The sequence below is a fragment of the Aotus nancymaae genome, unplaced genomic scaffold (genome assembly GCF_030222135.1).
Source record: "Aotus nancymaae isolate 86718 unplaced genomic scaffold, 86718_ANA_hifiasm-v0.15.2.pri h1tg000007l, whole genome shotgun sequence".
NCBI lineage: Eukaryota > Metazoa > Chordata > Mammalia > Primates > Aotidae > Aotus > Aotus nancymaae.
In genome coordinates, this window is record NW_026988418.1 from 33,581,482 (window position 1) to 33,609,352 (window position 27,871).

At 38.8% G+C, this 27,871-nt stretch overlaps 1 protein-coding gene across 1 annotated transcript; it reads left to right on the top strand.

The window, feature by feature from the left end:
- The first annotated feature begins 652 nt into the window (after positions 1-652).
- Positions 653-27,651, top strand: CTH (cystathionine gamma-lyase). The gene is made up of 12 exons (XM_064372505.1): positions 653-967; positions 4,741-4,822; positions 6,997-7,092; positions 9,560-9,669; positions 12,258-12,389; positions 16,895-16,952; positions 17,413-17,490; positions 19,177-19,329; positions 20,889-21,010; positions 22,488-22,540; positions 26,372-26,510; positions 27,078-27,651. The coding sequence occupies exons 1-12, from the start codon at positions 800-802 to the stop codon at positions 27,102-27,104; spliced, it is 1,218 nt and encodes a 405-aa protein (XP_064228575.1). The 5' UTR covers positions 653-799; the 3' UTR covers positions 27,105-27,651.
- The last annotated feature ends 220 nt before the right edge of the window (positions 27,652-27,871 follow it).

Below are 27,871 nucleotides of genomic sequence, written 5' to 3' on the forward strand. Positions count from 1 at the left end.
CAGAGTTCTGCATGTCGTCCTCACTATAGTAACTTCGTTATGTCTTAAGAACAATTTAACCTTCATTTCTGTTTCAGTCATCGTAAGCACCGGGTCATTATAGAGTTCAGTGTACCTAAAACGCAAGCTGACTATGATGGATGAGAATCCAAGCTGCAAATTAGGCTGGTTGGGTCACCGTTTTCTTAACCAATCTCCACGTTGAGGCTTACGTCTTTTAGCACCGCCCTCAGGGCAAAGGGTGGTGGTCAGTGACAAGTGCCGCAATCAGAGGGGGCTATTTATGTGGTCTGTTTACAGTTACCCGGTTTCAACACCGTGCCAGCTTTCCGCCAAGTCTTGGGCGAACCTTCAGCCTGAGGTCACACAGACGAGCAGGTGGCTCTCTGTAGCCAGCATGGCAGCCTCCTCGGGACCGGTACTCAGGAATTTCGCCCGCAGGGACCAACACCACGTGGACCCAGGAACTCCAGCTTCTCTTCACTTTAGGCACTGGAAGGGGCGGTCGCGGTGACGTTTCAGGCAACGCCTCTGCTGCCAGCCAATAAGGAGCGGGGGACGCGTCGGGCCTTCGCTCATTGGGCCGCGCTGGCCCCGCCCCGCGGGGATCGTGAGCCAGCCGGCCGGCTAATAAAATCCACCCCACAGTCACAGTGTCTGGCTTTTGTACGCTGGGTGTCGGCTCAGCCGGCCGCTTTTGCTCCTTTTCTCCTACTCCTTCTGTCTTTCCCAACCCCGGACGCCTGGCTTCCTGGTTATATTTTCCTTGTTCTTTTCCTCTCTCCTTTCGCGGTTCAGCATGCAGGAAAAAGACGCCTCCTCACACGGTTTCCTGCCTCACTTCCAACATTTCGCCACGCAGGCCATCCATGTGGGCCAGGAACCAGAGCAATGGACCTCCAGGGCTGTGGTGCCGCCCATCTCACTGTCCACCACGTTCAAGCAAGAGGCTCCTGGCCAGCACTCGGTGAGCTGGGTCTGTCTGGGGCTGTCCACAGTTGAGCGGGAGGAGAGGCTTATGAATTTAGAAGGCATGTAAGTAATTTATAAGATGACATATAAATTAGGAAGGCAACTGAAAGATGTTTCGACACTGTAATTCTTGCAGTACAGCTTTGTATCGGATGGTCCAGTGATCGTATTTTTGATGAACAGGACTGGAAGGAGCTGTTTGTCCACCTTGCCATATAGATTTGGGCTGAAATTCATGTGATTTTGACAAATTTGCCATTAAAAACCGAAGGTCATAACTTTTTTGAATTATCTTTAGCAACATAAGTTTTAAAGATGTAGTCCGGAGTCAGCTTAAAAAAATACTAAGTGTCTGATAACCTGACTAGAATTAAGATTGTTCCCAGTACCTGTATTAGTAGTTAATGAGTACCCACTATGTGCCAAATACATACTAGTATATACCATGTGTATTGCATGTATTGTCTCATCTAATGCTAACAAAAACCTTGGTCTGAACTGAATTCTCATTTTTTCCAATAAAACAGCTGAGATTTAGGGAGTTAAGTATCTAGCCTTAAAGTAGTAAGTATTGGAGCTGGGATTCAAACTTTAGAAACTTTAGATTGCTTTAAGAATCAACTCCTAGGCTCTCAGCCACACTATGCTATCTCTAATAATGCTAATAACAATTTAGCCTATTGCATCATTTAAGCAGTGTGACTTAGTGGTTAGGAACACAACTCATGATCAGGCGTGGTAGCTTACGCCTGTAATCCCAGCACTTTGGGAGGCGAATACAGGTGGATCACCTGAGGTCAAGGTCAGGAGTTCGAGACTAGCCTAGCCAACATGGTGAAACCCTGTCTCTACGAAAAATACAAAAATTAGCTGGGCATGGTGGTGGGTGGCTGTAATCCCAGCTACTTGGGAAGCTTAGGCAGGAGAATCTCTTGAACTCAGGAGGTGGAGGTTGCAGTGAGCTGAGATCTTGCCATTGTACTCCGGCCTGGGCAACAAGAGTGAAACTCTTAACTCAAAAAGAAGAAGAAAATGAAAAAAAAAGAACAAGAACACAAGTCATATAGTCAGAGGCTAGGTTTGAGTTCTGACCCCACTTCTTCTGAGCTGGGGGACCTTGGACAAGTTAGTTAACCTATCAAAGCCTCTGATTGATCCTGTATAAATGGGGATAATAATAGTACTTACCACATAAGTTGTTGAGATATATTTAAAGCTTCATGGTACATAATAATTACTCAATGGTAATTTGTTTTTTCATGATGTTCACATTTACACTATTTCCATTTGATCCTCAGAGCAACCAGGTCTACTTTTTATAGGAAAGGAACTGACCCAGAGTCATACATGAATGATCTGTAAATCCTATGAAAGAGGCTTGTTAATCACATAGCTTTTTTTTTCCTTTTGGTGGCATACTTGATGGATCTTGGAGAATTTAAAAGTTGCTGAGATTTGTAAGAATTAGTTAAATTCCAAAGCCTTGATTATGCTTTGAAAACTACTTTAGTGTGTTCTGTAAGTTGAGGAAAATCCTTATAGACAGTCCTGTGTTTTGTGAGATAGAGTTCAAAGCCCATTTCTACAACTGGCTTAAAATGCTCTTAACTACTGTATTTTGGAATCAAAATATGTACACAACCTCTCTTTCAAACATGCAGTTTCTTGTGTAGGGCTTAATAAATGTGTAGCTGCCCAAGCTTTGGAACTTAGTGTAAAAGTTAACCATTTGGATGTGATATTAATAGTTAAATATTTCCAGGAAACCAGCAGGGTTGGTTAAATCCATAAAAACTCTGCTTAATTTTTTTTTTTTTTTGAGACGGAGTCTTGCTCTGTTTCCTAGGCTGGAGTGCAGAGGTGTGATCTTGGCTCACTGCAACCTTCTCCGCCTCCTGGGTTCAAGCAATTCTCCTGTCTCAGCCCCCACTTGTAGCTGAGATTACAGATGCACACTACCATGCCTGGCTAATTTTCATCTTTTCAGTAGAGATGGGGTTTCACCAAGTTGGCCAGGCTGGTCTCAAACTCCTGACCTCAGGTGATCCACCCACCTCGGCCTCCCAAAGTGTTGGGATTACAGGGGTGAGCCACCTCACCTGGCCTCAACAAAACCTGTTTTTTGAGACAGAGTCTCACTCTGTCACCCGGCTGGAATGCAGTGGCATGATCTCCGCTTACTGCAAACTCTTGGCCTTTCCGATTCAAGTGATTCTCCTGCCTCAGCCCCCACTAGTAGCTGAGATTACAGATGCGCACCACCACGCTGGCTAATTTTTGTTTTTTTTAGTAGAGATGGGGTTTCACCATGTTGGCCAGGCTGGTCTCGAACTCCTGACCTCAGGTGATCCACCTGTATTCATCTCCCAAAGTGCTGGGATTGCAGGTGTGAGCCACTGCACCTGACTCAAAACTTTAAAAATTATTATTATTAATACTGGGAGCTTCTGAATCAGAAACAAAGGTGAAAAGAGTGGTAGTGTTTTGTTTTGTTATGTGTTATATGAAACAGAAGAAGAAAATTATAGGACTTCTAATTAATGTTCAAATCCTAGATTTACAATCTGGCTTTGACACTCCCTAGGTACTATTACATTTGACTTCACGTTCCTCAAAGCCAGTTATAAGAATTAATAGAATGACAGGATGATTATAGATAGCAGGGTGCCATATGTGTAAAAGGAGCATAATGCAAATTTTTAAAAAGTATTGTGTGGAACTGTTTTGCCAGGAATTGCTCCCTATGTTTTGAGTCACCTTTGTAGGGCCAAGATGTGAATGAACGCTGAGCATTTGTAGGATATGATCACAACTTCCTGTTGTATGCTAAATAGAACTTGAATCAGCCTGAGGAGGTGGCTCACACCTGTAATCTCAGCACTTTGGGAGGCCTAAGTGTGGGAGGGTTGCTTGAGGCCAGGAGCTCAAGATCAGTCTGGGCAACATAGCTAGACTGCCTCTACAAAAAATAAAATTAGAATATTAGTTAGGCATGGTGATGTGCACCTGTAGTCCTAGCTACTCAGGAGGATGAGATGGGAGGATTGCTTAAGCCCAGGAGTTTGAGGCTGCAGTGAGCTATGATTGATTCACTGTACTCTTAGCTTGTGCAATAGAGTGATGCCCTATCCATTAAATAAAAAATAAAAAAAGAAAGAGAGAAAGAAAGAAAGAAACTTGTATCACTTAATCACTTATTTCATGGGAAATGAAATACAGGTTAGAATTAGGTTTATTCTATTGTCTCATGCAAGTCACTTTTCCTAATGTTTCCAGATTAATGAAGAAAAGTGAGTCTAACGTAATAAAAATACTACTAATAAAAAATGCCATTTGTTTAGTGATTAGCATGTGCTAGGAAACATGCAGCGAATTCGTGCATTATCTCATTTTATCATCATAACAATTTTATGAATTAGATGTCTCTGTTATTCCCATTTTACAGATATTGAGATTGACTCTTGGAAATGTGAAGTAATTTACCTAGTGTCATGAAGCTTGTAAGTGGCAGATACGGAATTCACATAGAGTTTGTTTGACTTCAGAGCCTCTTCACTATAGCCACAGCAGTGTTCTCCTTTGTGTAATAGCAAGACATATCATGACTAAAGAATAGAAACTTGATATGGTAGGGTGACACTGTAGTTGTCTATGTTAGGATTCCAATAATAAACTTAAGTCTCTTAGGGTGAAACTGTAGTTGTCTATGTTAGGACTCTAATAATAAACTTAAGTCTCTTAGGATGAACTCGAACTTGTTTTCTTCAGGGTTTTGAATATAGCCGTTCTGGAAATCCCACTAGGAATTGTCTGGAAAAAGCAGTGGCAGCACTGGATGGGGCTAAGTACTGTAAGTAATTTCTATTTCACAGTCTAGAATCGATTTTTAAATGTATAGAAAAAACCATAAAGGCACAGAATGTAGAACTGAAAAGAAACAGATTCGCTAGTTCAAAATTGCTGTTCTACTGACTCTGAATTCTTTGCCCAAGGTCTCTCAGTATAATATGCATATGTGTAATCATCAGGTTAAAATACATATAAATAAAGGAAAAATGAAAAAGAGAAAAAATTCACATGAATACTACATTTATTATGTATAAATACTATCAGTATAAATAAATAAATGGAAATTAAGTTCAATAACACTACCTATTAGAATATAAACTCTTTTTTTGAGACAGGGTCTCTCTCTTTGTCGCCCAGGCTGGAGTACGGTGGTGTGATCTCTGCTTACTTCAACCACCTCCTCTTGGGTTGAAGTGTTTCAGGTGCCTCAGCCTCCTGAGTGGCTGGCATTATAGGCATACACCACTACAGCTGGCTAATTTTTTTTTTTTTTAGATGGAGTCTTGCTCTTGTCGCCCAGGCTGGAGAGCAATGGCACGATCTCACCTCACTGCAACCTCCTCCTCCTGGGTTCAAGTCATTCTCCTGCCTCAGCCTCCCGAGTGGCTGGGATTACAGGTGCCCGCCACCATGCCCAGCTAATTTTTTGTATTTTTATTAGAGATGGGGTTTTGCCATGTTGGTCAGGCTGGTCTTGAACTCCTGACCTTGTGATCTGCCCGTCTCAGCCTCCCAAAGTGCTGAGATTACAGGTGTGAGCCACTGCACCTGGCCATATTTTTGGATTTTTAGTAAAAATGGAGTTTCACCATGTTGGCCAGGCTGGTCTCTAACTCCTTGGCTCAAGTGATCTGCCCACCTCAGCCTCCCAAAGTGCTGGGATTACAGTTGTGACTCACCGCACTTGGCCTAAACTTTCTTGTACTCTGGTTTATTCACCTAATAATTTGTGCCTAAGAATTGCATTAACATCTTGTTTTTTTGTTTTTGTTTGTTTTTGTTTTTGAGATGGAGTCTTGCTCTGTCACCCAGGGTGAGTGCAGTGGCCGGATCTCCGCTCACTGCAAACTCCCCTTCCTGGGTTCAAGCGATTCTCCTGCCTCAGTAGCTGGGATTCTCCTGAGTAGCTGGGATTACAGGCATGTGTCACCACCCCCAGCTAATTTTTGTATTTTTAGAAGGGATGGGGTTTTACCGTGTTGGCCAGGCTAGTCTCAAACTCCTCACCTCGTGATCTAATTGCCCCAGCCTCCCAAAGTGCTAGGATTACACGTGTGAGCCACTGCACCTGGCCAGCACTAAGTTTTATTAAGCCGTGCTAATGTGCTCTCAGAGATTAGGGATTAACTCCCTAAACTTTTTTTTTTTTTTTGGAGGGAGTCTTATGTATTCATTCTCCTTACATTTATTAGACAAATCTCAGGTCTGATGGTGACTTTTGTTAAAATATTTGCTGAACTGCATATTCATATAATAAATGTATGATTCATATCTTTGCTCTGTTCTTTATGTTTGAAATTTCTTTTTTTTTTTTTCTTTTTGAGATGGTGTCTCGCTCTGTCACCCAAGTGGAATGCTGTGGCGCAATCTCAGCTTATTGCAAACTCCACCTTCTGAGTTTAAGCAATTCTCCCACCTCAGCCTCCCTAGTACCTGGGATTACAGGCATGCACCACTATGCCTGGCTAATTTTTACGTTTTTAGTAGACACAGAGTTTCACCCTGTTGGCCAGGCTGGTCTCTAACTCTTGACCTCAAGTGATCCACTTGCCTTGGCTACCCAAAGTGCTGGGATTGCAGTCATGAACCACCATGCCTGGCCTGAAATTTCTTTAGTTTGCTATTTTTAAACTGTAATTTAATTGACAATAGGTCTTTTATCTCAGATATTTGTAAATAATTATTTCCTTAAAGTGTTTCAGAGAAATGTTATAACCAAGGCAAAATTGACGTTAACACAAAAGTGCCTGCCCGCATTATGTATTTTTTATTTTAAAGATATCTTATTCTTTAAATAGAAAGGGAGATTTTGTAATGGTATTAATCATGGGCCTCTGGCAACTCAGCCGTCATGGCTGTCCTATCTGCGTTGAAGTAAGTCAGGTAAATACTGGAGGTGTTTTTTAACCTTTAGGTCTAACTTTTCAGCTTACTCTAACTGTATTTTTATTTTAGGTTTGGCCTTTGCTTCAGGTTTAGCAGCCACTGTAACTATTACCCATCTTTTAAAAGCAGGAGACCAAATTATTTGTATGGATGATGTGTATGGAGGTAAGTGACTCCTCTTGTTTATATTGTGTAAACTTGTATTTTACAGATAATAAAGTGAGCTCTGAATTATATTAACAATGTTGCCAGTAATTGTGGTTATTTATTACATTTTACAGGTGTGACAGACACCTCAGACGTGGCAAAGAGGAGCATAAACACTTAGGGTCCATGTTCTGGAACTGCTTATAAAAGAGATTATTTATTTATTTCTTTGTTTATTTTGAGACAGGATCTCGCTCTGTCACCCAGGCTGGAGTGCAGTGGTGCGACCTCAGCTCACTGCAGTCTCTGCCTCCTGGGTTCAAGCGGTTCTTGTGCCCCAGCCTCCTGAAAAGCTGGGACCACAGGTGTGCGCCACGACACCCAGCTAATTTTTGTATTTTATGTAGAGACGGGTTTCGTTGTGTTGGTCAGGCTGGTCTGGAACTCCTGAGCTCAAGTGATCCTCCCTTCCTGGCCTCCCAAAGTTTTGGGATCTCAGGCATGAGCCACCTCACCTGGTCAGAGATTATTTAGTAAGAATAGTATTTAAGCTGCTAGAATGAATACATAGGACCTGATCAACTTGCAGACACATTGTGCTCTAGAGAAGATAAGGTTTAGAGAGAGTGTTATCCTGTAACTTAATTTTTACCTGTAATAAAGGTAAACTACAACCTAGGTTACTCCAAGAGCTCCACCCTGCACATTCCCTCTTGCTTTTTATTTTTTGTTTGGTTCCAGGGAAACTTTTGAAAATTTGTTAAGAGATATGGGCCTCTTTTCCCAAAAAATGTTCTTAAGACTATATTCAGTGATTAGCAAGCACTTTATTTTAGGAGTCTCATGGATTGAACCCCTGAAGCCCATCTATTTAAGGAGATCCAAATTAAGAACTTCCATTCTAAAGAGATTAAATGTTAGCTCTTTAAAGTGGTGAATGTGGAGAAGACAGGATTACCATTGCCTTTAAGCCCACTGATTTTTGTGTTTAAAACAAAAGCAAGGAATTTTGCGAATATACATATACATCTATTCTAGATGCTTCCAAATAATTAAAATGTGATTTCTAGAATATTATCATTTTATCTATTTCCTATCTGAACAAAAAGTTAAATCATCAAGTCCTTTAAAACAGCTGTCCCCGACCTTTTTGGCACCAGGGACCAGTTTTGTAGAATACAATTTTTCCAAGGGAGGGGGGATGGTTTCAGGATGAAACTCTTCTACCTAAGATCATCAGGCGCTGTTTAGATTCTCATAAGGAGCATGCAACCTAGATCCCTCAAAAATTATATTGTCATAAGGAGCGCACAACCTAGATCCCTCCCATGAGTAGTTCTCAGTAGGGTTTCTCCTGTGAGACTCTGATGCTGCCGCTGATCTGAGAGGAGGCTGAGCTCAGGGAGTCCTAATGCTCACCTGCTGCTCACCCCCTGCTGTGCAACTGGGTTCCTAACAGACCATAAACCTGTACCTGCCTGTGGCCTGTGGGTTGGGGACCCCTGCTTGAAAGGAAGATACTCTTAGTAATCATTTTAGACTTCAGAAATTAGCACAATGTTTTGTATTTTATCTTAGTTTCTTTTTTTTAAATTTTTTTCTATTTATTTATTTATATTCCCAGACTTGAGACAGTTTATTTTCTTAGTTTCTTATATTAACTCTTGCATTGAAATTATAGACATCTCCAACCTTTAGATACTTTTATAATGCATTATAAAAGTCTCATGGAAAACATAGGTATAAAATTCTGAAAATCGTTGATTTTTAAGAACTCTTTACATTATTTTTCAATTTTATATTACCTAGGGTCAGTCTACATACCATCAAAAGTCTAGTTTCTTGTTAATGATAGAATATTCTTTTGTTGTTATTATCGATATCAAGTTTTTCTTTAAGTTTTTATGTGCAAAAATCAAGTCTAGGAGTGTTTATTAAAAAATTATTCTAAGTTAAATGATTTATTTTCTTTCACTGTAAAAATCTGGTAGTTTGATTTATATTGTCTCATTTTATTGATCAAAACTTTCAGAACTACACAACAAAAAGATTGAAAAAGTACAAAGAATAGTAACCCATTCTTTTCCATTACAAACTATATTGAAGTGTATTTCGAACATTTCATTGACATTTAGTTTAGAGTTGAGAACTAGGTAGAAACTGTTAAAAAAGATAAGATGTTTCAGGAAGCATGCCACTTAGTGGAGATTGGATGTTTTGAGAAACATTTGCTTCATGTTACTTTTGGATCTCAAGTGTGTCTTATTTGACTCTTTAACCTTTAAAGTCCAAACCTTATTATTCTTTACTATATCAGATAGCCAAACTCTTTAACCAAACTAGAATTGCTTTTAATTGCATTTTTCTTGGTGACTGAGAGTTCCTTATATTTTGTAAGTGTTTGTAAGTAGAAGGTTAACATTTATACGTGAACGTTTCTTAATGCAATGTTCTTTCCATTTTATCTGATTCTCTTCTGCCTCAGGTTCAAACAGGTACTTCAGGCAGGTGGCATCTGAATTTGGATTAAAGATTTCTTTTGTTGACTGTTCCCAAATCAAATTACTAGAGGCAGCAATTACACCAGAAACCAAGGTAACTCAGCTAGTTTTCAGTTTTGCCTGTTTTTCCTGTGATGTTTTGTTTTTCGACATTTCTGTTTACTAGATGATATAATTTAATGTGAATAACAAATTTTATTATACGCCATTGGAAACATCAACAAAATTAAGATAGACTGTCATCTCTGGGGTATTATAGCATAATGGTGGTACATGATTTCTGGAGTGAAATTCGAATTTTAATTTTGTATCTTAGTTGGTATATTATCTTGGGCAAATTATGTAACAAAGTCTCAATTTCTTCATTTGAATTATACCAGTTTTATAGAGAGGGGAGTGTGAGAATCAAATGAGATAATGCATATGAAATGCTTAGTATAGTTCCTGGATACATAGTAATTGTTAAAAAAATTTCTATGCAGGAGCACATAATTCTTAATGGCATAGCCAAAATAGTATTGGTAAAGAAAGTCATCACAGAGATTGGATTACAGGATTACAGGAAAGGAAGCCTGCCAAATCCCCAAACCCTAAGCACAGTGGCTTTGCTGGGCTGTAAGGGATACTGCCCAGATGCTAGTTAGATGTAGAGAATGGGCCACAAGCAATCTTTAGCTTCCATCCTGGGAAGTTTGTATGCCTCCGGAAGGTGTTTTGTGCCTGAGTGAATAGCATATGTGATATTCTTTCTTGGGGCCTCATTTAAATTCTGTGTGGATAAAAGAAGGACTAGTGTCTTTTATAAGTCAGCTGTTTACAACTTCTTGCTAATGATTAAAATGTTAGAATTGTACCCAAGATTATGTTGCACTGAACACTAAAAAATGAATGTCTTTTCATGTACAAATAATTACTTTGCACATTAACATGGGTGAGCTTTGGATAATTAAGCTTTTTTTTTATCTTGCTTGGGAGAAAAGACACATTAAAATAGCTGGTCTGAGTCTTTTTTTTTTTTTTTTTTTTTTTTGAGATGGAGTCTTGCCCTGTCACCCAGGTTGGAGTGCAATGGTATGATGCTCACTGCAACCTCTGCCTCCCGAGTTGAAGCGATTCTTCTGCCTCAGCCTCCCAAGTAGCTGGGATTTCAGGCACCTGCCACCATGCCCAGCTAATTTTTGTGTTTTTAGTAGAGACGGGGTTTCACCATGTTGGCCAGGCTGGTCTTGAACTCCTGACCTTGTGATCTGCCCGCCTTGGCCTCTCAAAGTGCTAGGATTACAGATGTGAGCCACCACGCCTGGCCCTAGTCTGAGTCTTTCTAAGGGAGGAAAGCAAATTATAAGTATAATAAATCTTGTCAACAGAACTTTATATAGTGACTCTACCAACTTGAATTAATGCATTTTCCTTCCTAAAATATCAGGTTTTTCATTTGAAGTAGAATGTTTAAGTCCATGTAAAATCTACCTTTTATTTATTTAGTTATTTTTACTTTTGTTATTATTAGTAGGAATAATACATCTTTAGCAGGAATAATTTTTATAGATTCTTTAAATAATTCAAGATTTTTGTTAGAATATGTATGGTTTTAACCATCTTATCTTTTCCATAGTGAAACTTTAAAGTCAGAAGAGCATTCAACCAGACCCTTTGCCTATTTAAATAATAAGTAATAAAAAAGAATCAGCTGGGCACAGTGGCTCACTCTTGTAATCCCAGCACTTTGGGAGACTGAGGCAGGGGTATTGCTTGAGCCAGGAGTTCAAGATATATAGCAAGACCCTTTCTCTGCAAAAGAAAAAAAAAAAAAAAATTGGCTGGGCATGGTGGCACATGCCTGTAGTCCCAACTACTGGGGAGGCTGAAGTAGGAGGATCACTTGAGCCTGAGAGGTTGAAGCTGCAGTTAACTGTGGTCATGCCACTGCACTCCAGCCTAGGCAACAAAGTGAGACCCTGTCACTTGAAAAAAAAAAAAAAGGTGATTCAATATAACGGCATTTTGTTCAACAAATAGAATTCTTTTCTTTGGTGTTTTTGATAACTATCAAGCATCTACCATGTACCTGAATTGTGGTAGGTTTTGAGGTATAAAGGTCATTGTTACTTTTTTAAGTAGGCAGCAACCAGGTTTTCTGTTGTGGGTGTCACTTTTCTCCTTTAGTCTAAAGCCCGGGCTCTTCAAGTCTTAGGTCCTTATTCTATAGTTTCTAGGGTTTCTGGCATTATATAAGTTCATATTAAATATATTTTTGGCATCATAGGGATAATTCTCTTTCATTAAAACTCTAGGATGTATTCTTACACAATCTATGTTATTTATCTTTGAGAACAAAATTTCCAGACACTGAGCTGTGTCTTTGGAATACACTCTCTTTTTAAAGAAAAATACAATAATTAACTTTAGTACTTTTCTGTTTATATGTACATTATCTTACTTGATCTTTACAAAAATTCTGTAAGGTAGGTATTACCAACCCCATTATACAATAGGATATATTACATCCCTGTGGCCTCAGATATTTGTAGATGAGGCTACTATTCATTTCTGAATCTCCCAACATCATCATCCATGCATTTCCATTATATAATGTAGCTTCCCAGATTATTAATAATATATGAGATGTATGTTTGTAAAGTATATTTTTATAAATTATTGTTATTTACTGAATGATTTTAGCTTGTTTGGATTGAAACTCCCACAAATCCCATCCTGAAGATGACTGACATTGAAGCATGTGCACATATTGTCCATAAGCATGGAGACATTATTTTGGTCGTGGATAACACTTTTATGTCGCCCTATTTCCAGGTAAATGAAAATAATTTTTTTTGGCACATAAATCTGTAATTAGGAGAGAAAGGACTTGCTTAAATTAAAACCATGATCAAACTCATAAAATCTAATTATAATTAATTATTTATTGGACAGAGAATTAAATTTGGATCTTTTCTACCATGAGATAATATCGTTTCAAACCTATGTTAATATCCTCTATGGTACTTTGTGTTTTTTATTAAACCTTACCAGTTCTCTTAGGATGTGTAAACTCTGAAGACATGGCCTTATTATGTGATTGAATCTGCTAATACGTTATACATAGTAAGGACTTGAATGTTTACACATTGGTTACAAATCAGTTATATTTTTCTGTCACCTTGAATATTTTAAATATATATATTATAAAAGAAAAGTGATGCTCAATGATTTCAGTATATGTAAAACATATTATTTCTCCTATTTTCTTCTAGTTTTTATTCCTTCAGCACTCCATATACTGTGCCTAGATCTCTTTAACTTATCATTATTTTGAACTTTTACTTTATTTATTTTACTTTATAGCTGTAAGTATTTTTAGCGCTCGTGTTAGTCTCTTTGGGCTGCCATAACAGAATACCATAAACTGAGTGGCTTATAAACAGCAATTTATTTTATTATTATTATTATTTTTTAAAGATGGGGTTTCACCATGTTGGCTAGGCTGGTCTTGAACTCCTGACCTCAGGTGATCCACCCACCTCAGCCTCCCAAAGTACTAGGATTACAGGTGTGAGCCACCACGCCCGGCATAAACAGCAATTTATTTCTCACAGTTCTGAAGGCTGGGAAGTCCTCAATCATAGTGCCAGCAGATTCAGTGACTGGTGAGAGCCCGCCTCTGTCCATAGACTGAGCCTTCTCGCTATGTCCTCGTATGGTAGAAGAGACAAGGCAGTTCTCTGGGGCCTCTTTTTTCAGGGTACTATATTAGTCCATTTTCACACTACTCTAAAGAAATACCCGAGACTGGGTAATTTATAAAGAAAAGAGGTTTAATTACAGGAAGCATGATGCTGGCATCTGCTTGGCTTCTGGGGAGGCCTCAGGAAACTTACAATAATAGTGGAAGGCAAAGGGGGAGCACACACATCACATGGCCAGAGTAGGAGCAAGAGAGAACAAGGAGGAAGGTGCTACACACTTTTAAACAACCAAATCTCACAAGAACTCACTCACAATTGTGAGGACAGACCCAAGGGTGGTGCTAAACTATTCATGATATAGCCACCCACGTAAACCAGTCACCTGTCTTCAGGCCCCACCTCCAACATTTGTGGATTACAATTCAGCATGAGATTTGGTAGGGACACAGATCCAAACCGTAGTATCAGGCACAAATCATCCTAATCACCTCCCAAAGACCCACCTCCTAATAATGTCACACTAATGATTAGATTTCAACCTGTGAAGTTTGGAGGACACAAATGTTCAGACCATAACAGCTCTCTTTAAGTGTTTCTTTCCCTACCTGGCCCTCTGCATTTGTTTCTTCCCCAGACCACCCCTCCCATACATCCTCCATCCTTTATTTTTTTCTCTGTCTTTTTTCTAGTTTCACCCTGTTTTCTGTTTTGCTTTCTTTTGTAGCTCACTTTGGGATCTCTTTATAATTAACTTGTTTCCTACCTTTTCCCCACAGGTTCTCCCTCTCTTTCCTCTGAGTAACCCAACTCTTTCCTTTCCTTGTTAGGAGTTACCTTCTTCCTGCCTGTACCTAGTCACATTCCTCATGCCAATGATTGGAATTTGCTTCATTTCAGTTTGGATTATTCTAGTTGAATTACACAGAATCATATCATCCCTTAGTAGCCACATGTGTTGTTTCCATAAGCAAATCTCCTCCTGAAAAAAATTGTCTCATTGTCTTACCTTCATGAAAACTGAATATATTCTCTTTCTTCCCAGTCTTTTTTATTCTGGATCTTCTGTAAGTCTCATGAAAGGCAAAAGTTTCAGAGTAGCACCTCTGAAGTCAGGCAGTCTGGGTGTGAGTCCTAGCTCTACCAGCTTTTTAATCTGAGGGATCTATCTCATTTTTCTTAGTCCCCTTTGCTCATGAGTACGTTAAGAGCCATTAAAGGTACTGATTTTATTGAGTTAGGTAAAGTATTTTGTATAATGCTTCCCTGGGTTATATAAAGTATGTAGCATGATTCTCAGCAGATAATGAGATCAACAGGTGTTAGTGATTTGGTTTCTTCTCTTTTGGCTGTAGAGTTTATAGAATGTTAGCACTAGAGAAGATCTTAGACCTCATCTACTTTTGACTCCATCCCTTTAGAGATGTGCAAACATATATGCAGAGAGTGCTTTGGGCAATACTTTACCTAAAGCATCCTATTTTTGAAATACCCTAAATAAAATATTCCTATTGCCACCTATACTAATATCTTCCAAAGACTAAACAACTCTGGTGAGGTTAAAATACACACATACTTCTATGTTTAGGAAAATGTAAATGGAAAGATGCTGACAATGTTTTTTTTTTAAGACAGAGTCTTGCTCTGTTACCCAGGCTGGAGTGCAGTGGCGTGATCTTGGCTCGCTGCAACCTCTGCCTCCTGGGTTCAGCAATTCTCCTGTCTCAGCCTCCTGAGTGACTAGGATTACAGATGCCCGCCACCATGCCTAGCTAAGTTTTGTATTTTTAGAAATGATGGGGTTTCACCATGTTGGCTGGTCTTGAACTCCTGACCTCAAGTGATCCACCCGCCTTGGCCTCCCAAAGTGCTGAAATTACAGGCATGAACCACTGCAACTGGCCTGACAATGTATTGTTAAGTGGAAAGTCTACAACTTTCATTGTAAACAAAAACATTTTAAGACTGAAGGATAACCTACAGGACATTATGTTGAGTGAAATAAGCCAGGCGCAGACAGACAAATATGTCATGATCTCATTCATGTGTGGAATCTAAAAAATGTTGATCTCATTGGTGAACAGAACAGTGGTTACCAGAGCCTATGGAGGGGAGGGTGGAGGTGAGGACAGAGTTACAATTAAAAGGAGGAATAAATTTTGGTGTTCTGCTGCACAAAAGGTTGACCATAGTTAACAATAGGATATTATATGTATCAAAATAGAAGAGAGGATTTTAAATGTTTCTACTACAAAGAAATGATAAATATTTGAGGTGATGGCCATGCTAATTACCCTGATTTTGATCATTACACAATTATACATGTATTGAACATCTTATTATACTCCATGACTTAAAGGATTAATTTACAGGAAAATTAGGTGGAAGGAAACAATTAAAAAATTCCTTTTATTTTTCTTAAGTCTCCAAATGTTAGACAATTTTTTTTCCCTTTTTTTCTTTTTTCTTTTTTTTTATTTGAGATGGAATCTTGCTCTGTCGCCCAAGCTGGAGTGCAGTGGTGTCATCTTGGCTCACTGCAACCTCCGCCTCCCTGGTTCAAGCAATTCTCATCCCTCCGCCTCCCAAGTAGCTGGAATTGTGGAGATGTGCCACTATGCTCAGCTAATTTTTTTTATTATTATTTTTAGTAGGGACAGGGTTTTGCCATGTTGGTCAGGCTGGGCTTGAACTCCTGGCCTCAAGTGATCCACCCACCTCAGCCTCCCAAAGTGCTCTGGGATTACAGGTATGAGCCCCCATGCCCAGCAAATTTCTTTCTTTGTTGTTGTTTTTAAGATAAAGTCTTGCTCTGTTACTCAGGCTGAAGTGCAGGGACTCGGTCATGGTCCATTGCAACCTGAAACTTCTGGTCTCAAGCAATCCTTTTGCCTTGGCGCCCTAAATTGCTGCAGGTGTGAGCCATCCCCCAACTCCCAACCATCTAGATTTCTTATAATATCGAATACAATGTAAATGCCTTATAAATGGTTGTTATACTATATTGTTTAGGGACTAATGACAAAAAAAAAGTCTGTACATGTTCAATATAGACACAACCATTCTTTTTTTTTTTTCAAATTTTTTTATCCAAGGTTGGTTGAATCCATGGATGTGAAATCCACACATAGGAAGGGTAATTAGGAATCAAGATCATGACAAACCAAATGTGAATAATCTCAGCATACATCATGAGGTTTTAATGATTAAAGATCTAAGCAGATAAGTTTATACTTACTCTACATAAAAATTGCTAAATGTTCATGTCAACTATTTTATGTGTTTTATGAGTCATAAAATACCAATGTCTCTACTGTAGGTAATAAAGTTAGAGGCCTGCCAGCAACTGCTATAAAGAAACAGGTTCAAGAGACCAGTTGATCTGGGCTTATCTGCTGTTTCCAAGAAACTTGTGCCTTCAGATTAAATACTGGATTCAATACTTTACATTTCTCTTTCGAGGGAGGGAGGCAAAGGAGGGATAATATCAGAGATTAAAAAATTTTAAGATGCACATATTTTTGCAAAGTTAGTATTGATTATAATAAGAATGGAATTTACAATTGCAAGTAGGCAGGTAATGAAGCATATTTTCAAACAGTTTCTCATTTAAAGTAAAAAACTTGTTTCTTTCAGCGGCCTTTGGCTCTGGGAGCTGATATTTGTATGTGTTCTGCAACAAAATACATGAATGGTAAGATGAGTACAGTGTACTTTGAATGATCTTTTCCTGGATAGGTGGAAATAGCATAGGGCTTGGCTTTTGATCCCTTTTCTTTGATTATTTTGTAAGTTTTTTTCTGTGACTTAGGTAGAAAGTAAAGAAAAATCTTTTGATTAAATATAGGATTTCATTTATAGTACACAAAACCATGTTCATGATTTATGAGAAGAGGATTAAAATTTACCGTAAAAGTTATGCTTTTATCTTGCTGACATCTTAAAGAAACATTTTGTTTTTATATAATTTTATTTTATTGTTTTAGACACAGCTTTTGCTACTCTCTGATTGAATAAAGTTTACTTAAACTTATTTTATACAGCTTTTTCCCTGAGAGTTTTTTCAAGTGAAAATCACATTATGGAAAGTATAAAATAAAGAGTAAATGTAATTGTTTCTAATGGAAATTATTTTTGTTTTGTTTTGTTTTTAGGCCACAGTGATGTTGTAATGGGCCTGGTGTCTGTTAATTCTGAAAGCCTCCATAATAGACTTCGTTTCTTGCAAAATTGTAAGTATTAAAAAGTCCAGATTCCTTATGATGCTCTCGGTGACTACATTTGATATTTATATTTCCACTAAGTGTTGTGAAGTGATGGCATTCTAATAATTTATGAAGAAATGAAAAATAGAGGAGAAAAATTCTGATTTTATTATTTATTTGTTTATTTATTTATTTATCTTTTTTAGATGGAGTTTCACTCTGTTGCCCAGGCTGGAGTTCAGTGGTGCAATCTTGGCTCACTGCAACATTTGCCTCCTGGATTCAAGCAATTCTCTTGCCTTAGCCTTCTCAGTAGCTGGGATTACAGGGGCCTACCACCATACCCAGCTAATTATTTTTATTTTTAGTAGAGACAGGGTTTCACCAGGTTGGCCAGGCTGGTCTTGAACTCCTGCCTTCAGGTGATCCACCTGCCTCGGCCTTCCAAAGTGTTGGGATTACAGGTGTGAGCCACTGAGCCCTGCTAAAAATTTTTTTTCTGATTTTAGAGAAAAGTGTTACAAAAATAGTTATAGCAGCTGGGCACAGTAGCTCATGCCTGTAATCCCAGCACTTTGGGAAGCTGAGGCAGACGGATCACTTGAGCTCAGGAGTTTGAGACCCACCTGAGCAACATGGTGAAAACTTGTCTCTACCAAAAATACAAAAAAATTAGCCAGGTGCAGTGTTGCATGCCAGATACTCAGGAGGCTGAGGCAGTAGGATCCCTGAGCCTGGGAGGCGGAGGTTGCAATGAGCTGACATTGAGCCACTGCAATCCAGCCTGGGCAACAGAGTGAGATCCTATCTCAAAAAGAAAAAAAGGTTATAGCATATTAAGGCTTTATGACATGATATAAGAAATGAGTTTTGTTGTTTTCATGTCCATCTTAATTATAATCATAATTTGATAAAGCTTTAGTGACTTTATAGTTTCAAGACTTAATGGATTTTTTTTTCTTTTTAAAAATTATATTTGAAATGAAGGCTTTCATATACTATGCCTTTTATCTCAGGAATGATGGTTAATTTTAAATAGCACTTACAGTATAAACTTGCACTTTTCAACAGATGTCTAAACACCATTTCCTGTTTACATTGCTTAGTTTATCTCTAGTATAGTTAAGGATTAAACCATTGCAATTTTGACAGATAAGATATAAGCATAACTAGGAATAAAAATGTCCTCCAGGAGAGAAACCAAAACTTATTGCTTGATAACTATCCTTTGGTTTATAAAAAGTAGAAATGAGGTATGTATCCTGGAGGTATGTGAAATCATTGGCTGCTTTGCACAAAGACTAAATAGAATGTTTTAGAATATTCAGTAATTATAGGACTTGAATTGATGTTTTTCTCCGTGTGTTGAAATAATTTTTCAAAGAAATACAAGGTTAGGCTATGCACAATTTTTGATTTTATTAAAATCATAGAAAGGACTATTTATCTTCATATTTGGGAAGTTTATATCATTGTGCTTCTACTTAGTTTTTAGCATATTATCTGCTTCCCTTCATTTTAAAGTAAATTTCTCTAAGCATATTCTATGCTTTGTTCTCGTGCTTCTGATTTGATATAGTATTTTCTTCCTAGAACTCAAACATTGAGCTTTACACCTAACTTCTGAGAGTCACTATAATGAAAAAGAGAAGCCAGATAATTTCTTGGCCATACCCTGCCTTCAGACTAACCCAGGATGCGTTCATTTCACAGCTCTTGGAGCAGTTCCATCTCCTATTGATTGTTACCTCTGCAATCGGGGTTTGAAGACTCTACATATCCGAATGGAAAAGCATTTCAAAAATGGAATGGCAGTTGCCCAGTTCCTGGAATCTAATCCTCGGGTAGAAAAGGTTATTTATCCTGGTATGTTAATTTGATTTCTAAGCAAATATGCTTATACTAGGATATTAGCAGTTATCCTGAGCATCGTGTTTATGTAACATTTATTTATAAGTTAGGTGCTTTCACTTATTCTTTATGTTCATTTATTATTGAGCACTACCATGTGTCAGGCTCTGAGGTGGGTCTGGTGGAAGGAAGATAGACATGGTCTCTACCCTTGTATTGCCTCTAGCCTAGTGGATGCTTGGATATTAGAAAATTAGTTTTATGCATTAAATGTTCCTGTGGTGGTCTGTGATTTGAAGTCTTGTGTATATCTATTCAAAGATTTTAACAATGGACTTCTCAGTTGATTTGCTTATAATCTTGTCAGTCTGTTATTCAGCACTAGCTCTCACTTTAATCTGATAAAAGTTTGTCTCAGTTGAGACTTGATATTAGGGGCCAAAATTCCTGAGGTTCTCTTTTTTTTTTTTTGAGACAGTGTTTCACTCTTGCCCAGGCTGGAATGCAATGGCACTATCTCGACTCACTGCAAACTCCACCTCCCGGGTTCAAGCGATTCTCCTGCCTCAGCCTCCCAAGTAGCTGGGATTACAGGTGCCCGCCACCACGCTTGGCTATTTTTTGTATTTTTAGTAGAGGTGGGGTTTCACCAGGTTGGTCAGGCTGGTCTTGAACTCCTTACCTCAGGTGATCACCTGCCTCGGCCTCCCAAAGTGCTGGGATTACAGGTGTGAGCCACCATGCTGCAGCCCATGAGGTTCTCTTCTGTTTTTGAATTCCTTCACCTCTGCCAGCATCTAGAAATGCTTCTGTGGAGTTAGCTGACTTACATCTTAACTTTCTGAATTTATTTTTACCAGTCTTTTAAGCTGTGGTGGTCCTAAGTAGTTCTTTTCTTTTTAGATCCTTTTGAGGGATTTAGCCATGTAGTCTAGAATATATAGAAAAATTAAGACTGTTCCCTGTCCACAAGGAATTTAGGGAAATCAAAGCAGAAATACATATAAAACTAAATGCCCTATATGTACTTTAGGTAAAGAGCTATTGATTGGTATATATTTTGGATGGAGGGAGAGAGAAGAGTTTGAGCTATGCCATGAAGAATGGGCAGCATTGTTAAAAGGGCATAGACAAGGTATTGGAGATTTATTCAGGAAATGTTTATTAATTGCCGGCTATGAGCCAGGCTTTGCACTAGGAACTGGGATCCAATTAGTAACAAAAGAAATGGATTTGCCCTCATGGAGCAACTCTGGTGGCTAAGACAGATAGTAAGTGAGAAATTACAGGATATAATTAACAAGGGAAGTCCAGGTTGGAGGGACAGCATGTGCAAAGGCCCTGAGATGAAAGGGAGTGCACTGATGCTGGCATAAAGAAAGGGAAGAAGAGATGAGGCAACATGAAGCTGGAGAGATAGGGGCCCAAGCAAGCAGTCAGATGCGACCATGGCATAATCCTCATCTTAGGCTTATTTGCAGTTTATTTAAACAGACAGTGAAAAATTCCCCCACACCCACAAAATTACATGTTTGATTCTAAAATACGACTCTTATTATACCTTATGATTACAGGGCTGCCTTCTTATCCACAGCATGAGTTGGCGAAGCGTCAGTGCACAGGTTGCACGGGGATGGTCACCTTTTATGTTAAGGGCACTCTTCAGCATGCTGAGATTTTCCTCAAGAACCTAAAGGTAACTTACAAAAGAGGTTTAAAATTTTAAGAGATAAGGCCTCCTTACAGCAGTTCACCATCTCTCACTTCTACCCAACCCTGATAATGCTTTCGTATCTGCAGGTTATACTCATAAACCTCTTTCTTATGAAATGCATTGGTTGAAAATGACTTAAACAACAATGGTACAGTAGCAGACATCGAAATATGTTCATTTGCTTAACTCTCCACATACTACAATCAATTTGAGAGACACAGAGTATTCCAATGCATTTATTTAAAAGTGTGCCCCTTTTTCAGATGAAATAGGTAAACCTTGAAGTAGTGTGCAGTTAGTGTACTGCACAAGGGCTGTTCTGAAATCCATCCTATGAATGGCTTTCCAAACCCTGTGCCTCCTAAGCTGCATCTGCCTGGGGTGAGGCCTTTGTCTTATTTTCAAAAAGGCAGGAGGAGGCTCTCAGGGGCCTTGAGCGAGAGTCCTATCTGATTGTATACACTCGGCTTACCTTCAGCTCATGTAGTTTAAATACTACAGAATAGATTAATAGAAAGCTGCCAGATTAAGTGTTCCTGGTATCACCCTAATTTAATACAGTTATGGAGGTAACTTTTAAAACATTTGCAAAGTTTTATGACACTCTAACAGTCCACATAAAAACAGTGCTTTTTTTTTTCTCTTACTCCAGTAGGGAGTTAAAGGATGTATTTCATAAATGATACATATTAATAAGGAAGTATGTATAACTTGGTATAACTTGGTAAGTATTTAGAGACTTTTTTATTTAAGTGGTAACCACAGAGCAAAGTCTCAAATGCAATAATTTTTCTTTTTTTTAGATGGAGTCTTGCTCTGTTGCCAGGCTGGAGTACAGTGGCGTGATCTTGGCTCACTGCAACCTCCTGGGTTCAAGCAATTCTCCTGCCTCAGCTTCCCGAGTAGCTGGGATTACAGGCGCTCGCCATCACACCTGGCTAATTTTTGTATTTTTAGTAGACACAGGGTTTCACCATGTTGGCAAGGCTGGTCTGGATCTCCTGACCTCATGATCCACCTGCATTGGCCTTCCAAAGTGCTGGGATTACAGGTGTGAGCCACTGCTTCTGGCCACTTTTGTTTCTTTTTTTTTTTTTTTGAGGCAGAGTTTTACTTTGTTCCCCAGGCTGGAGTTCAGTGGCAAGATCTCGGCTCACTGCAACCTCCACCTGCTGGGTTCAAGTGATTCTCCTGCCTCAGCCTCCCAAGTACCTGGGATTACATACAGGTATGTGCCACCATGTCCGGCTAATTTTTGTACCTTTAGTAGAGATGGGGTTTCACCATGTCGGCCAGGCTAGTCTCGAACTCCTGATCTCAGGTGATCCACCTGCCTCGGCCTCCCAAAGTGCTGGGATTACAGGCATGAGCCACTGTGCCTGGCCTAAAAACATTTATTTTTGGATTTTAGTATTTTTATTTTACTAGAAGATCTAAATTCGTGTTTTCTTTGCTATAGCTATTTACTCTGGCTGAGAGCTTGGGAGGATACGAAAGTCTTGCTGAGCTTCCGTAAGTACAGTTTTGTTTTTCTGTGTATTTTAAACTTGATGTCAGCTTTAATGATTGAAAAAGAAATATGATAAGGTCAGGGATAATGCAAGATATTTAACAATAAGAATAGCATGGCATTAATCAGAATGGACTCTAACCCTGTCAAGATGGAGACCCTGGTAAAATCTCATGGCCGGCTACTTGTTAGTGAGCGGTGTCCTCCCAAATGTTGCTTCCTTCACTGCTCTGTCAAAAAGAGATTCCAGTAGTAATTGTATTCTAGGATCTCTGACTTCTGACCTCTAACCTAGGGCCACGTGTTCTACCCTACTCAGCCTTAGAGGGGACTGGAGACTTTGTACTAGAAAATGATTAATGATTATCATTTATTGATTACCTGTCCCACCAAGCATTCTGTTTTCAAGGCTCTTTGGGAAACAGAAAATGTGTCTCTGATGAAACTCTTCCATGCCCTTGATTATTAGAAAAGAGCCCTACTAGATATTGTTAAATCTGTTTGTTTTCTGTTCTCTGTGGGATAAACCTTTAATATCTCTATGTTGTTTACAAGATAAATCTAAACCCTATCTTGGTACCAGGCCCTTCACCAACTAACCCAGTCAACTCATCTAATTTTGTCAAAGCATCAGAGGATATTGGAACAAGAAGCAGCCTAAGATCATACAGTCCAACACCTTATTTTACAGGCAAGAAAACAAAGATCCAGAGAGTTGAGCTGACTCCAGTGTCACACAGGAACATGTTAGCAACTTCAGTCTTGGCTTTGCAACAGAAACAGTGAGGGGAGATAAAAAGGGCCTGGATCTGGATTTGAGATCTGCTTTCACCAATTAGTTAACTTTTTTTTTTTTAAGGAGTCTTGTTCTTGTGGCTCATGCTGGAGTGTCATGATGCAATCTCGGCTTAATGCAGCCTTCACCTCCCAGGTTCGAGCCATTTTCCTGCCTTAGCCTCCTGAGTAGCTGGGATTACAGGCGCTTGTCACCACACCCAGTTAATTTTTTGTATTTTTAGTAGAGAGGGGTTTCACCATGTTGGCCAGACTGGTCTCTCAAACTTGTGATCTTGTGAACTGCCCACGGGCCTCCCAAAGAGCTGGGATTGCAGGTGTGAGCCACCGCGCCCGGCTAGTTAACCTTTAAACTTCCATTTTTTAACACATACAATGGGATTAATAATTAGTGTTTATCAGCCTGGTGCAATGGCTTCTGCCTTCAATTCCTGTACCTTTTGGGAGGCTGAGGTGGGTGGATCACTTGGAGTCAGGAGTTCAAGACCTGGCCTGGCCAACATGGTGAAACTCTGTCTGTACTAACACACACACACACACACACACACACACACACACACAAAATTAGCTGTGTGTGGTGGTGCACACCTATAATCCCAGCTACTTGGGTGGCTGAGGCATGAGAATTGCTTGAACCAAGAGATGAAGGTTGCAGTGAGCTGAGATTGCGCCACTGCACTGCAGCCTGGGTGATGCAGCAAGACTCTGTCTCAAAACAAAGCAAAACAACAATGAAAAATTAATGATTATTATTTATTGATTACCTGTCCCACCAAGCATTCCTGATATATATATATATATAGCCTTTATTGTATGCTACTATGACCGTATGTTGTAATTATTGCAGGGGTAAGTCAAGATCATAACCTATTTTTAACTGTACTAAATATATACGGTGTGTTTCTGTGCTTCATTTTCATAAACAGTTATGGAATAACTTGTTATGTAAGTATTGTGTGGAGAAATATCAGGGCCCACCAAAGTTTAGGCCTATTTTATGTCTTTATATAGGAGTTTACGGTTAGAAAGTCAGGAAGTCTCACAAAGTTAAAAAAAAAATGTCCAAATAATGATTTCAAATAATTTGTGTAACACAGCTTTTTGTTAGTCTTTCTGGAAGATGTCTGCTAGTAAGTTTGGATGCACAAGAGGGCACACTCAGCATGTGAAATGGGTTTGTTTTTCATAGTAATGAAATGTGTTACCTTAAGACACTCATGTTTTAAAAAATTGTCTTAAAATAAATCTCTCCTGATTTATTTAGGGATTTTTGTTTAAAGTTGCTTGGCCCCTAGACACTCAGGTTTAGGATATAACCCCAATTTCAAAAAATGAGTGGATTTAGGTCAGGGCTTGTCTTTTCTATCACTCTGCATTCTGTGTCTCCCAACTCTGCTGCTAATAGTGCAGCATTGCAATAAGGGAGGGAGGAAGTGAAGCCAATGTGTATTAGCTTAGTCTTCGAGCCTCACAACACATATAACTCTGTGACCTTAGCAAAGTTACTCATCATCTCTAAATCTCAATTTCCTTGATTGTAAAATGCAGACAACACTCTACATAGCTCTTAGGTTTGTTGTGAGAACGTGGGAAAAAACTCTCTAAGCTGATGCCCTGGTTCATACCAAGTATAAACCCAATAAATGTTAGCACCTACTATGAGCTATTACCTTTTATTAGGCATCTACTACATTCCAGGTGCTTAGAAGTGCTTTATACATGTTCCTTAAAATTAATGCCTGTGACAAACTTTTAAGACAGGTGTTATATCCAATTTTTATTCATTAAAAAAATGAATTAATGCACACAAACCACCTAGTAGAGTACCTGCCTCATGGTAAGCACACAGTAGGTACATCTATCATTATTTCAGATAAGGAAATAGGCACTGAGGATGAGTAACTTCTATAAGACCACATAGCCAATATGGGAGGGGCTAAAATTCATACCCAAATTTGTTGGTGTCTGAGACCTGAGTTCTTATTTCTACATGTACACACTGTTTTAAGGAATTATGAGTCTCCCAGGGCAGAACATTTTAAGATGGATGTTTGTGTGTAAAATCTTTCATAGTGTGATAAAGGAAGATATCCATCACTCAGACCACAACTGAGATTTTTTTCCCCATGGCTCTCAGGTAAGAGAGGAGAAAGCAGCTTAGGTATTGATTTTGCTGGTGGTGGGCAGGGAAAGGAAGAGTGGTTGGTTGTCATACACATACCAGGGCTAAGACGCTAAGCCTCTCCTCCATTTTTCCTCACAGAAATTTCTCCTTCCCTTGAACTTTGGCAGTCTTTTTGTCTATACTTGTTTGGCATTGTTTATATAGACTATTTTGTTTTGTGAATTGTCATAGTTTTTAGCTCGTGCTTTGTTATTTAGGGTAAAGAAAATATCTTATTCTTCTTTGTTTCCCAATTTTTTACTGCGGTGCTTGACATATTATGGGTGCTTTTCCTTTACATCTGTTGATCATGGTAATAAGCTGCCAGATAGTTTGAAAAATCCTTCAAGGACTCTATGCCAGGAGTTATATTGTGGAATTCTGAATGTTTAGTGGTTGCTACTAGTGATTCTTGGTGGTCTTTCTCCGATGTGAAGGAAGAAAGCCCAGTTCTGGATTGATCCAGAGGAAACTAATTATGACAGGCTCTTGGTCCAAGTAGCAGTCCAACAGGTCGGTCATGGGGTACATGATTTCTGGCCAAAGCCTCATTTAGGAAGGTTTTGAAATCTACACACTGGGGAGGCTATGCCTTACCCTACTGGGGTGCTTGACACACACTTTCATTATTTGGATTGAATATATCTTACTGATGATATAAACAGGATAAAAAAAAATCTTGCTTTTCACTTAAAATCATGGCCAGAAGAGGTAAGTTTCATAATTTTCTCAGTTTTTGGCTGTGAATTATAGGGGCATGCAAAATTTGATATTTGGAGCATAAAAAATTTGAGGGCAATTTCAGTTTATGAGACAGAAACATGCCTCCACTGACACAATACAGTGATCAAAAATTTGCTCATGTCTTCTTTAGGGCAATCATGACTCACTCATCAGTTCCTAAGAAAGACAGAGATGTCCTTGGAATTAGTGACACATTGATTCGACTCTCTGTGGGCTTAGAGGATGAGAAAGACCTACTGGAAGATCTAGATCAAGCTTTGAAGGCAGCAGTAAGTCTTATTAGTGTGTGTGTGTGTACTTGTGTCTGCTTAATCTTGGGCATGGGTGTAACTATATTTACAAAGAGTGGTCTCACTGTGAATGGTAAAGCTTTTCTGTTCCTATAAAAGACCAGGTGTATAAATGTACAGGGAGCTCAGTCAAAGTGCATATTTAACCATGGTAGTAGGCTGGGCGCAGTAGCTCACACCTGTAATACCAGCACTTTGGGAGGCGGAGGCGGGTGGATCACCTGAGGTTGGGAGTTCAAGACCAGCCTGACCAACAAGAAGAAACGCTGTCTCTACTAAAAATACAAAATTAGCTGGGTGTGGTGGTGCATGCCTATAATTACAACTACTTGGGAGGCTGAGGCAGGAGAATCGCTTGAACCCGGGAGGCAGATGTTGCCATGAGCCGAGATCGCGCTGTTGCACTCCAGCCTGGGCAGCAAGAGGGAAATTCCATCTCAAAAAAAAAAAAAAAAGAATTGTAGTAGTCAGAAAAAAGACTCCTTGAGGAGGTAAAGCTTTGGCCTATATGTTTAATAACATTTTTCTTGTGCACTGTTATTATAGCACCCTCCAAGTGGAAGTCACAACTAATATTCCAGAGCTGCTATTAGAAGCTGCTTCCTGCGAAGATCAAATCTTCCTTGAGTAATTTAATGGACCAATAATGAGCCTTTGCAAAATTTTCAAATGAAAATTTTAAGGCACCTCATTATCTTTCATAACTGTAATCCTCTTAGGGATCCTCTCTGTTAAAAAGTTTTCTGTAAGTCATAATTACAGGGCGATTCTGTTAATTTCTTTTTGTTAATTTTGCTATATGTTTGCCTCTGAAGGAGGTGAGATTTGTGCTGCTTTGGGGGATCATGTTCTTTTTTCATGTCTAAGATTTATTTTACTCCTGTTTACAATGTAATGGTAATTCATTTTTGATGTTTTGTGAAGAATTTAAATTTAAATGAATTTTCTTAAATAAATTGTGATTTTTTTTGCATTTTGTTGAAAAGAACATTAAAAACAATGGTTTACACTTAGTTACCATAAGCCAAAAATCAAATACTTGAAAAGTTTACTGTGAAATTCTACTGATTTAAGATTGTACTTAATATTTTTTAAAAAATAAATCTAATTATCAAATGCATCTCATTGTGATAGTCCTACATTAACCTATATTCCTGGGTCCTTTTAATTCCCAACTACTGCTCTTAGAGGTCTTAGCCTTGTATGTTAATTTTCTTTATTGTTTTATGTTATTTATTTATTTTTATTATTTTTTTCTGTCTTTTTTTTAAATTTCTTCTTTTATTATTTTTATTATTTTTTTTGAGATGGAGTCTTGCTCTGTCACCCAGGCTGGAGTG